Source organism: Mastomys coucha, unplaced genomic scaffold (genome assembly GCF_008632895.1).
Source record: "Mastomys coucha isolate ucsf_1 unplaced genomic scaffold, UCSF_Mcou_1 pScaffold19, whole genome shotgun sequence".
Taxonomy (NCBI): Eukaryota; Metazoa; Chordata; class Mammalia; order Rodentia; family Muridae; genus Mastomys; species Mastomys coucha.
In genome coordinates, this window is record NW_022196901.1 from 5,237,027 (window position 1) to 5,249,595 (window position 12,569).

Below are 12,569 nucleotides of genomic sequence, written 5' to 3' on the forward strand. Positions count from 1 at the left end.
TGTTACTAAAATCTAGAGTATTAGATCAATCAAGACATGGAGACAGAGGCTCCAGATTCATGAGTTCCTTATTCCTAATCTTCCTTATCAACACTGGTTTACAGCTGCCATTTTACCATCCTTTCAGAAATAAGAATGAGGTTAAGTAAGTAAGCCATATAGAAGCACCAAGGCAGCCTTTCCGTGAGACGGGAAATACTCTATAACTTGTCATGAACGAAGTACTGAAATGTCTTATGGCAAATCAACAACAAAATTTGGAGTTTATATGCTTCTATTTAATTTTATCTTATATAGTGTCTTGTGCCAGTGATACTATACAGTATATGTCTAAGATAATACAATTATTAAATACTTTCATTTACAAGTACTTCTGACATACAGGAAAGTAGTGTCATCAACAGCAACAAATATAGGTCACCAGACAAGAACTTAATTCTTATCAACTCTTGTGTAGCAAGAACCTTTTCACTATCAATTAAAAAGCAATAAAGTCTTCATTTTTACAAAGCAAACAGTAGGTCATCCCTTAAATCTATGTACCCTTAGAAAAATAGAAATTAGAAAAATAGTATCTTACAAAGAGTTCATTGAAAAGACAACAAAGCCATTGTTAATTCTGTACATGAATGAAAGAAATAAATGATCTACTTATAGTCTTCCCAAGCCGAAAAAAAGGAAGCAGTATCCTAGGTAAAGAGGTCAGATATTTAGGAATTTCATACTTAGAACTTCCTTAAACTTTGTCAGAGGAAAGTAAAGGGGGGAACAAAGCTCAAATCACTGGCCGATGGCTACTCAGAATGATTCAATGAAGACATTCGAGGTACCATGTATCTCTTTACACCAATCAGTAAGTCAAATGTATAGCCAGGTGACAAATTACACTTTTCTAAGAAGATAATAGATTTATCTGAGCAATAAGAAAAACAGATGATCTGAAAGTTGAGAACTTCAGACTACCTCTTTATATTAATTTTCAAATCATAAATATTAAAAAATTTAAAGGACTTTTAAACCTGGTTGTTTTGAAGTCTCTCAAGGCTGTAGAGATGTATTCAGACAAATGTTTTTCCATGAGTGCTACTCTGATCCAGGCTCTACCCTAAGAGGAACAAGAAAGGATCAAATAAGAAACTTAAAAAATATTTTCTATGTACTGTCTAATATCTGCATGGTAACAATAAGGAATAAATAATTCAAAATAAAGAATAACCAAGAAAAACATCTAAGAAGATAAACAGAAAACTTTGGTTATGTTAAATATATATTTTGTCTTTCAGAAGACATATGACATATCAAATTACAGCTATGTCCTTTGTATTTTGAATCAATAAAATTAATTTTATTCAAATAAATAAAATTCTACTTTAACATCCAAAGGCAAAATGCTAGTTAAAGTGAGTACCCTTATAAAATGCATAAAACAGAATCTTTCAGTATTCACTTCAACAACATTTTTTTGGAAAAATATTCTACTCATACCCGAAGAGGAAGTTTTTATACTGACAGTAAGTTACAATGTCATAAACCCAATCATAAACCCATGTCATGAGTTACTAAATTTGGAGTTCCTTCCCCCAAATTTAAAACATGCTACCAAATATTTAAAATAGAAAGCATCAGCAAGAGGCCAGGGACTGAGGAAATAGCTCAATGATACAGCACGTGCTCAGAATGATCCACGTTCTGGTTTTACCACCCTCCACTGACCCTCGCCCCCAATTCAGATTGTCAGTATATTTCAGCACGGAATCACAGATAAGCAATTCTGACTTGTGAATCATCAAACAATATTAGAAAGTATCAGCACCTTTTAGTAGTAGACATTAGCTGGTCCTATGTAGGGAATATCCCTACATAGGTGGTGTGTGCATGTGTATGTGGGGTGGGGGGTGTATTTGCTTGCACTGGCTTGTGCATGTGTGGAGGTCACAAGTCAATTCCAGGTCTATTTATTGCTCTATATCCTGCTCCCCGACATTTTTTTTTTGAGACAAGGTCTCTTCTTAAACCTGGGGCTCATTCAGTTATTTTGGCTAGATTGACTGGGATCTACTTGTTTCTTATCTAAGTTCCCACACCTCTGACTTGGAGTTATAGACCAGAGCCATCACACCAGGATTTTTATGTGGGTGCTTGGAGATTAGAATTGAGGTCATTAAGCCTGTGAAGAAAGCACTTTCCTTCACCAGGCTAACTCCCCAAGCCATTTTTACAGCCTATTTAGATTGAAAGAATGTAAGGAATAATATCTGTAAAAAGAATGCAAAAGTACATTTACTTTCATTTCTACCTAGTTTTTCCCAATTCTCCAGCAAAATTCATGCAACTGAATAACACAGAAAACCACAGGCAGTGGTTTGGCAGTGGGAATAAAGATGCCTAATCAATACATGTTATGCTCAACCACTGGGCTTGGACAAAAGCATGAAAATGTCCACAGATACCATGATTTCAGGTAGTGATCAAAACAACCAGGCTGGAACAGCAATGCTGCCAGGTTGCAAGCCAATCTTCCCACTACACCAACTTTCCGCTTGCTTTGCTCTCAATCCATTGTTCCTTTTGAGTAAACCTAGAGAATCCTGTAGGCAGTCAGTCAGACGGTTTGAAACTGAGGAAGGAAAAGGCAAGCTGCTAGGGAAAGGCAGGCCTCACAGATCCGGGATTCTCACTACAAATTTAGTTTGACACATCAACTGAAGTGAGTTGTAAAATCAAAAGGCTACACTTGTCACAAATATAGAAGCAAAGCAAGGTGCTTTCCAGAGAAAGCTAGGCGCAGGAGACTGTGCTATGGCTAGATAAGAGATGTGGGGAAAAGTCTTGCTTCCGGATTTATTAATTCCAATCCACACAGAGCTGGGCTGCACTTAGTTTCCTGCCCTTGCATGTGTGTGGAACTCTCTGTTGTGGTAACAAATTGTGCTAATTTTAATAATTTATTTTCTTTCAACAAAAGAACTTTTACTAGAATAGAAAAACAAACAAGACTTATGAAAATTGTTGGCTACCACGATATAGAAAACCTGAAGCAGTGTTAAGGAATTTACACTTTATTACTTGGTAATGGTGAATCATCAAGACTTTAAAAAAAAGAACATTGATGATAGTTTTAAGAACATAATTATTATGCTTTAGACTCTATTCAAAGACTTTTGTGTATATTTAAATAGTCCTCATAAGAACTGTATGAGTTAGGGATACAATATTATCCCTACTTTATTAAATGATGAAACAATACAATATGCCATTAGTATAAGAAAAAAACTTTCATCATCAAACAGACTGATCTATAAATTCTTCTTTCTTGTTCAAAGAATAAGATATCATTAAAAAGAAAAAAAGATAACACAAAGTAAAGATGTATGCCTTGATACATTTGACAAAACACTGTCACCTATGGACTACAAAATAGTCTTTAAATGTTCTACAAATCCCCACCAAATTGAAAATGGACCTACTAGTAGGAGTATGGGATTTTTTTATTTTTATTTATTTTATTTTTATTTTTTTGGTTTTTCAAGACAGGGTTTCTCTGTGTAGCCCTGGCTATCCTAGGATTCACTCTGTACACCAGGTTGGCCTCGAACTCAGAAATCTGCCTGCCTCTGCCTCCCAAGTGCTGGGATCAAAGGCATGTACCACCACCGCCCAGCAGGAGTATGTTTTAGTTATAGTTCAGCTTAATTATTAGGATATTCAGATGTTACTTATTTGTTTCAGATTGGGTAAGTGATTATTTTTCAAAGAATTTTCCCACTTCTATCATTTTTTGCAAATCTATCAGTGTTTAGTTACTAATAATATCTTCACAGAATATCTACTGTCTACAGCAGTGATTCTTAACTTTCCTAATGCTATATCCCTTTAATACAGTTCCTCATGCTGTGGTGACCCCAACCACAAAATTATTTCACTGCTACTTTATATCTGTAGCAGTACTTTCACTGTACTTTATTTCACTGTACTTTATATTTGTTTGCTACAGTCACGAATCATAATGTAAACACCTGACAGGCTGGATATCCACCCCATAAGGGTTTCAACCCACAGGCTGGGAACCTGTGGTCTACAGATTATATGGGTGTTGTCTTCATTCCTGATGTTTTATAATCTGTCTTACTTTTTGAAGAGATGTATTGAAAACTATTAACTACACCAATAATCAAAAATACCACAGCTTTCAGTATGCAATTGCAGAATGAATTTGCTTCACTGTAATTGAAGTGTTGATCTTTATTCTTTCTATTTACAATTACTACTTATATGGTGGCTTGTTAAATGAATTCTTTGACAACTAACTTCTATCACTTAATGTTATTCAAACATACACAAAAGCTTGCATAAGTGTATTTTCCTGAAGGCAAGTTTTTTTTATATATTATATTTTCATTGTCATTTTTCAAATATACTTCAGTTTTGATTATGATTTCCTCTTTTACATAAGAGATACTTAGAGGTCCTACAAAATGTCACCCATCTTACTATTTTGTCATTATTGAGTCCAGTTTATTTCCACTATGGTTAGAGAATCTACTAATACTCATCTTTGCTCCTATTTTTAACTCACTGTATTTAATTAAAAGTTTATTGTATTTATCACCCATAGTTCTGTTTCTTTTGTAGGTTTTCTTGCTATCAGTTTATTTTTCTTTTCTTTTTGGGGACCAAGAGATTTGAGACAGTTTTTCCATGTACCCCAAACTGGCCTTGAACTTGGGACCCTCTTTCTTCAGCTTCCTGAGTGTTGAGGTTACAGGCATGTACTACCACACCTAGCTTGATGTTCTTTCTTGATATGCCTGACTTGATTGAATAACGGATATTGTTAACAATAACTCACAGCACTAGGATGCTTCCTCTCTCCACAGATGATTTTTTTTCCCCTTGGAGGCATGTAAAAGAGCAACACTTTTAGGCCTTTTAAAATTTTTGTTGATCTTTCTGAACTGCCTTTACCCTCAGTATGAAAACTTGCTGGCCTCAAATGAAAGTCTGGAGTGTTTACAGAACATCCTACCTAGTTTTTCCAGAACTTTAACCTCTTATTTCTACAAAATAAAATGAAAACATTTAGTCTGCTGTTTTATCTGCTGCTTAATCCTAGCTCACAGACTAAACGTTCCCCCTTTCCCAGGATTCATAAACATGCCCCCTTATTCCCATCAGCTCATCCCCTTCTCATTCTAACATACGGAGCTGATAAGTAGGCATGTTGTTCTCTGGCTTTATAGCCCTTTTCTTTTGTAGCTGCAAGGTAAAAGCCTACGGTTCTACCTAGTACATGTCCATTGGGATGCAGGTCAGGCCAGGCTAGATAATATGGCATGAAGCTTGCTCATCCTCAAACCCTTTAAGTAACAAAACATCACCCTCCAGAATGCGCACGGTGGCTACCTCTCCTAGTGTAGCACCTCTTGGGATATGAAGGAAAGGCCCTTTCACTTCACAGCTCTACCACCCTGCCTATAGTCTGATGCTCTGTCTCTTCCAGTGCTTTCCAATTTCACGGCTGCATGATGGCCCCTGTGGTCATAAAGCTCTCTCTTTAAAGCACATTCTTAAGAGTAATTTTGTATTGAAGTGCATGTTTGCTGTCTTCTCAGTTATTTTCTGCATTCTGAGGACAAGCCAGTTACATATTTATTATTCCAGCCTTTATTACAGGGGCTTACAAAACTTGTTATACTCATGTCTCCTATTTTATATTTGAAAATAGTTTTCCATTTTTAGGTTTTCAAAAATGTATTACCATACTATACTTTATAGATCCATTTATCCATGCCACTTCTCTTGAACAATTTCTGAAATAAGAACGGTCAATAGGAAGAGAGTAGAGGTGGATATCGCCTGGTCTTCAGTCCTGAAACCAGGAATATTTCATTGAGTAAAGATATATGATGTATCCAATAATTTTTCATAATGACTTAAAAACTATAACACAAATTTGTTTTCCTTATCCATGATTCTGTGTGCTTACACAATGACTATGTATTTCTGCCTTAAAATTTGTTTTATTTACTGAAATTTAGGGATTTCATCATCCAGGAAAAAAAGAGCTAGGCCAGATTCAGGAAGCACATCAAGTACAAAATCACTGTCTTCTTAAGAATGACTTAATCTGTGTGATAAATATTGAAAATTTGTGAATATTTTCATTCAACTGTTGTTAGAGACTTATTTATACTAAGCATTTCTCTCTGTATGCAGCCATTCTACACAGCATCCTGTTGTGATGGAGGAAGAAAGGCAATAAGCTCTGCATCTACACAACTAGGCGAGGGAAGTAGATTTTACTATGGAAAGTTGTATAATTTTTTTTATTGCTATGCAGTAAATTGCAAATTTGGAGGCTTAAGAATACACTCACTCAGCACCTTTACTATTCAGAAGTCTGAGTGGCCAACACCAGGACTTTTCTGTTTAGGGTCACACAAAATGCAGGCCACTGGGGGGAAATTTACACCCAAGTTCATGGCAGCAGACAGTCAAGTTATGCTCTTGTAGTTTGGCAACTGATGCAGCCCTCTTCTGTCCTCATGGTCATTGGCAGTGCCCACTTTCAGCTTGCAGATGCACCCTTCTTCTGTCCTCATGGTTATTGGCAGGGTCCACGTTGATGCAGCCCTCTTCTGTCCTCATGGTTATTGGCAATGTCCACTTTCAGCTTGCAGAGGCTACAGGCATTTCCACGTTCTGCTTCTCAACCTTCTTCCAGACATTGGGGGAACCTAACCTCTCACAAGATTTACATTTCTGGGTTTTTGATTTACCACCAGATGGGGAAAATCCTGTTTTTGTAAAATTCCCAGTTAAAGGCCAACTGCCTTTGCTATTTATTACATTTTTCAAAGCTATTTATTTTGACTCCATGTTAAAACTACGAAGAATGTGAAGAACTAATGCTCTATTTCAAAAGTTGTCTAACATCGATATGTAGTATTTAGGAGACTACTGAATACATACATACGTTAACAAATTAAAAGAAGGGCCTTGGTGATGCCAGTAGTATTATTTCCTTTACCAAATGAAAAACTGAGACTCATGGAGAACTCTTTCCCTCACATAAGTGCATTTAGCTACTCTAATTGAATCCCACATGGTTTTTCAACTCAGATATCATCATGAACTTGGAGGAAAGAAACTCTGGAAAACTGATGTATCTGAAAGATTTTGGTTATCTTCATAGACCTTCTTTATGAAAATGACTGATTCTGGAGGCTGGAGAGATAGCTCAGTGGTTGGTGGCTCACAACCATCCGTAATGAGATCTGATGTCCTCTTCTGGGTGTCTGAAGACAGCTACTGTGTACTTACATATAATAAATAAATACATCTTTAAAAGAAAAAGAAAATCACTAATTCAAAATATATTTTTCTCATAGCAAAGTGAGAAGCTGAGGACCTAAATGCAGGTCCCTTGTGTATATGCTTTGGCTTCCAGTTCTGAGTTTTTAAAGGATTTCTGTGTGTACGAGTGTTGTGTCTCTGCATTTCCATGTGATTCCTATGCCTTTTCTTATGTTTGTTTTGTCATCTTCCAAATTGCTCTTTTTGTTTTATCTTATTCCATTTTATTATTATTCCTTAGATGCCTCTTTGTTTTCTAAGTGCAGGCAGAAAGGGTGTGGATCCGGATGGGAGGGGATGAAGTGAGGAACTGGAAGGACTAAGGATGGGAAAAAACATGATCAGAATGTATTATATGAAAAAAATCTATTTACAATAAAAACTGAGAGTGGTGTAGAAAGAAGGCTTCAGTATTTTAGTAAGAGCTATCAGACTGCAATCTCAAGCAGGCAGCGGAAATACCTAAAGAAGATGAAAATAGCTATGTGCCAAAATTTTTTGCTTATGTAGATTTGTTTCACCAAAAAATACAACTAATCTTTTAGCCTAAAGAAATTGAGATATCATTCCTCAGTCATAAGGAAAGCATGGAAACAAAGCTGATACAAACTCAACTAAGGTGTAGTTTCAATTTTAAAATTCTAAAATGATGAACTAAGTCATGACTTGATCTTCAAACTGAAAATCTTTATTTTTCTACTTATGCCAGCCCAATAAAACACAAAACACATTCTAAATTAAGGCTAACATATCTTATGTCTGCATCTCAGACCTTTTAAAAAGTTTTTTTATTTATTTTTATTTTCTTACAAATTTAAAAAAATACAGAAGACCCTAAGAGAGCCTTTAGGTAGATTTTATCTATTAATATTTACTGTACCTAACATTCTAACTCAATAAATGGGGAAACTTTGATGGCTCAATGGGTAAGAACACCCATCCAGCAAGCATGAGCCTAAGCCACATAAAACCCAGCATGACTGTACAGGCCTGTAATGCTAGCATTCAGTTGGTGGCGGGGTAGAGTTAGTCAGGTCAGAAATTCTCTAGCTAGTCGACCAGCCAGTTTAGCCAAACAGCAACCTTCCAGTTTAGGTAATATGGTAAAAAATGATGAAATAAGACACTAATGTGCATGCATAAATGTGCAAATCTGTACATTTAAACCCAGCATGTGCTACACATTGACACACATAGATACACAGACACATAGAGACACAGACACACACACACACACACATACACACACACACACATTCATCAAATGATAATTTTAAAAAGTTAGAAGCAATGTGGATAGGCAACTAAAACAATGAACTTTTAATATATTACTGCATTAAATTCATAGGCTTACCTTAAACTTTGAATTAATCATATATTCATGCCTGTTTTTTGTAATTGGACATTTGGAAAATTTAAGTTAGGCATGTCTATTAAATACTAAATTCTACAAAACAGTTTAAAAATATATTTCCTGGTTATATCAATGCTATCAGGAAAGCTTTTATGAAGCTTAGAGCCGTGAATGCAAGTTTTCCAAAAGTAATTTTTGCTTAAAAGCTTGACCACTAGCAATAAATATTGTCAATTGTTTCATCATACATATTCTTCAGGAAAAAAGATTATTTCTTTCAAGAAAATGTCTGCCAAAAATAAGAGTGAGTATGTGTGAGTGTGTGTGCGTGTGTGCGTGCATGCGCGTGCGCGTGTGTTCATGTGCACCTGTGTGTGAGTGCCTGGGGAAGCCACAGGATGATTATGCATGTTATTCCTCAAGAGCTGTTTACATTGACTTTTGAGACAAGGTTTCTCACAGGGCTGACTAGTCAACCCCGAAGGATCTACTTACCTCATCCAGGCATATACTGCCATGCTTGGCTTTAAGTAGATTCTAAGGATCAAACTCAGGTCCTTATGCTTATATGATAAGCCTTTAAATGAGGTCGGTTGGGGTCAGTCAGCCAGTCTGTCTGTCTGTCTATCTCTGTCTGCCTGTCTGTCTCTCTGTCTGTCTCTGTCTCTCTGTCTCTGTCTGTCTCTCTCTCCAGCTCCCAAATTACATTTTGTAACTTTCTTTGCAATAAAAATAGTAGCACAGAAAAAATGCCTAGGTCACCTTACAATACAGACAACTATTCAAGTGTCTTTACTGAAGTAACCATAGCATTTCAATATGCTACAGAGGTGTTTTCTGACATAACTTAGTATAAAATCTAAGCTGGCTGGAACTCACTCACTAGGTCTCCCAAGCTGTCCTCAAACCCTCAGTGCTCCCTCTTGCCTCAGCCTCCCTAGTCTGAGAGCACAGGCATGCATAATCTTGCCCAGTCATTTTGCACATTTTCATACACTACTGCCTAGTCAATGCCTAGTCAAAGATTAAACTGACTAGATTAAAATGCCTTTAGAAGACATTCTAAGTAAAACTGCCTTTTTAATACAAACTACATGGTAGGAAAGCCCTCAGTGGCTTCTTGTGTCATTTGATGCCACTGCCTTCATTTGTGCAGGTCAAGTCATCATTGTTTGTGCATTAGTAGTGTAAATGTTAACAAAGTGAAAAGAAAAGGAACACACAGTATGTTGGTTTGGTGACTACAGACCCTCAAAGAAAGGCCTTTGAAGATCCCCAGGATTCCTGGACTTCACCCTGTAGACCAGGCTGGCCTTGAAGTCAGAGATTCACCTGCCTCTATCCCAGGAGTTCTAGGATTACAGGTGTGAACTATCATGCCCAGTTTCAACAGGATGTATCTTAAAGTGCTTCTTAAAAGAAGGTTGTAGTGAGTAGGTTCATATCTTAGTGCTATTCAAATGCAACAGTGATCATTCAACCAACAGTGTCAGAAAAAAGTACATAGAGTGAAATAAAAATAAAAGAAAAAAACCTCCAAAGGATGTCGACAACTTAGGTAATGTGCAAATCCCAACAACAACAATAACAACAACAACAACAACAACAACAACACAACAAACCTTTTTTCAATTCAGAGTTCAAATATTTTCAGTTCAGATAAAATAGCTTCTAGTTAGATTAGACATCCTTCATATTCTCAACTCTTACCTTAGCTCTGGAGGAACTGACATTCTCCATATTTTCAATACTACAGATACAATTCTGTGAAACTTTCCGGCAGGCCACTCTGATGTAGTCCCAGAAGCTACGAGGGCTCTCGTAGCCAAACCAGGTTACTTGACCTTCAGAAGATAAAGTGTAACACAGGATAAATAAATCTAGTCTAGAAAATTCAAAATGCAAAAACAATAAATTCTGAACAACAAATGGTAATGCAGTCTACTAGTAAGGAAAGGACTTACCAAAGTATTGAAAAATCCTAAGTTTAGTTCCATTCTAAATTTACTGGTGTTACTTTTGAATATCAACATTGGCAATGCTGTCACACAGTCATTCTGTAATTGTAGTTATTCACATGAAATGAAAAGGAACAGGACACTAAAATATCTTATTGTCTAAGGTTTTTCACTAGAGCCCAGGAGCTTTCCCTGCACTTCCTGGATACTGGGTAGTGTTGTTGTTGTTGGAATTTACACATTAACCTTACAAAGTTGACATCCCTTAGAGGTTTTAATAATATTTGTTTCACTGTGTATACTTATTTTCTAACACTGTTGAATCATCACTGTTGCGTCTTGAATAGTAGGAAAATATGAACCTACTTCTAAAATCTTCCTTTTACGAAGCACTTTAAAATACATCCTGTTCAAGCTAGACATTCAATTATGTGTGGCTGATTGGATTCTAAAGCCTTTTTCTACTTTGAATAAATGGAAAATATATTAAAACAAATCTTTTATTCCTCTCTATAAGGTTATATTTCAAATCTTGAGACAGTTGGTGGTTGACCCTATAAGCAAATAAAATCAATTAACATTCCACATTCACTGCAGATTTCCTACCCAACCTCTACCTACAGAACTCTCCTCTGTCATTCATCTGCTGTCATTTAGTCACTAACCCATGAAAACCCAGGCATAAACCACCTTCCTTTTCTATGGTGGTTTTATTTATTTGCTTATTTTTTCATTTAACTATGTCCCATTATATTTTCTCTTTCATTGAAAATAGATTTTTTTCTCATATAATATATCCTGGTTAGGATTTTTCCCTCCCTCTCCTCTCAGTTCCTCTCCAACTTCCCTCCTACTGAAGTCCACCCCCTTTTTGTCTCTCATTAGAAAACAAATAGGTTTCTAAGGGATAATAGTAAAATAAAATATAGTAAGATAAAACAAAAACTGACACATTGGAATAGGACTAAACAAGCAAGTGTAAGGAAAAGCACTCAATAGAAGGGACAAGAAACAGAGACTCACTCATTCATATACTTAGGAATTCCATAAAAACACTAACCTGGAAGCCTTAAAATAGACACAAAGGACCCAGTGCAGACCATGCAGGCCCTGTGCATGCTGCCTCAGTCTCTGTGAGCTCATATGTGCTTTGAGCATACTGTTTTAATGGAAGGTTTTCTTAGTGTCCTCCATCCCCTTCTCTGGCTCTTACACTCTTTCTACCTTCTTTTGTACAAAGTTCTCTGAGCCTTGAGTGGAGAAACTGATTATACATCCCATTGAGGGTTGAGCATTCCAAATTTCTCTAACTCTCAGCATTATGCCTGGCTGTGCGTCTCTGTATTTGTTCCTATCAGCTGTAGGGGAAGCTTCTCCAATGATGGCCGAGGAGCAAAGTAATGATCTATCTAGCCTCGTCTTTTATATTTGGATAATTACATGGCTGTGCATGAAGACATTTCACTTGGCGTACCTTATGTCACCATTAAAAATTCTAAGTAGAACTCTGAGTAGCAGGTACATGTGAGCCTCCTTGTGTGCTTAATATTTTTAAATGTATGTTCATTTTAAAATTTTAATTGAAATATAATTGCATTACTTCACTTTGCTTTCTCCCTCCAACTCCTTCTATGCCCCATTCCTCCAACTAAGAGCTTCTTTTTATTAGTTACACACACACAAATATATATTAATGCATAATATAAATACAACTCATTGAGTGTGTTTAGTGTTGTTTGTGTGCATATGATTATATATACTTAGTATTTTTTAAGTGGAATATGAAAAAATGTCTTCCCATTGTGGCTGCCTGGACCAGGAAAGTTGATTAATCTTCCTATCGAAGCGTTTCCTTTTCCTTTTTTTTTTTTTTTTTTTTTTTTTTTTTTTTTTTTTTTTTT

At 36.2% G+C, this 12,569-nt stretch overlaps 2 protein-coding genes across 3 annotated transcripts in view; one reads left to right on the forward strand and one right to left on the reverse strand.

The window, feature by feature from the left end:
• Rundc3b (RUN domain containing 3B) overlaps nt 1-12,569 on the reverse strand; it is a 122,207-nt gene that overhangs the window by 65,758 nt on the left and 43,880 nt on the right. For both annotated transcript variants that reach the window (XM_031379999.1, XM_031379998.1), the window contains exons 3-4: nt 10,421-10,554; nt 1,020-1,105 (exon numbers count right to left, since the gene is read on the reverse strand). In XM_031379999.1, the coding sequence (XP_031235859.1) occupies nt 1,020-1,105; nt 10,421-10,554 (220 nt within the window). The remainder of the gene's footprint in view (nt 1-1,019; nt 1,106-10,420; nt 10,555-12,569) is intronic.
• The window catches only part of LOC116097616 (ATP-dependent translocase ABCB1), a 180,388-nt gene that overhangs the window by 1,188 nt on the left and 166,631 nt on the right, over nt 1-12,569 (forward strand). The window lies entirely within an intron of this gene.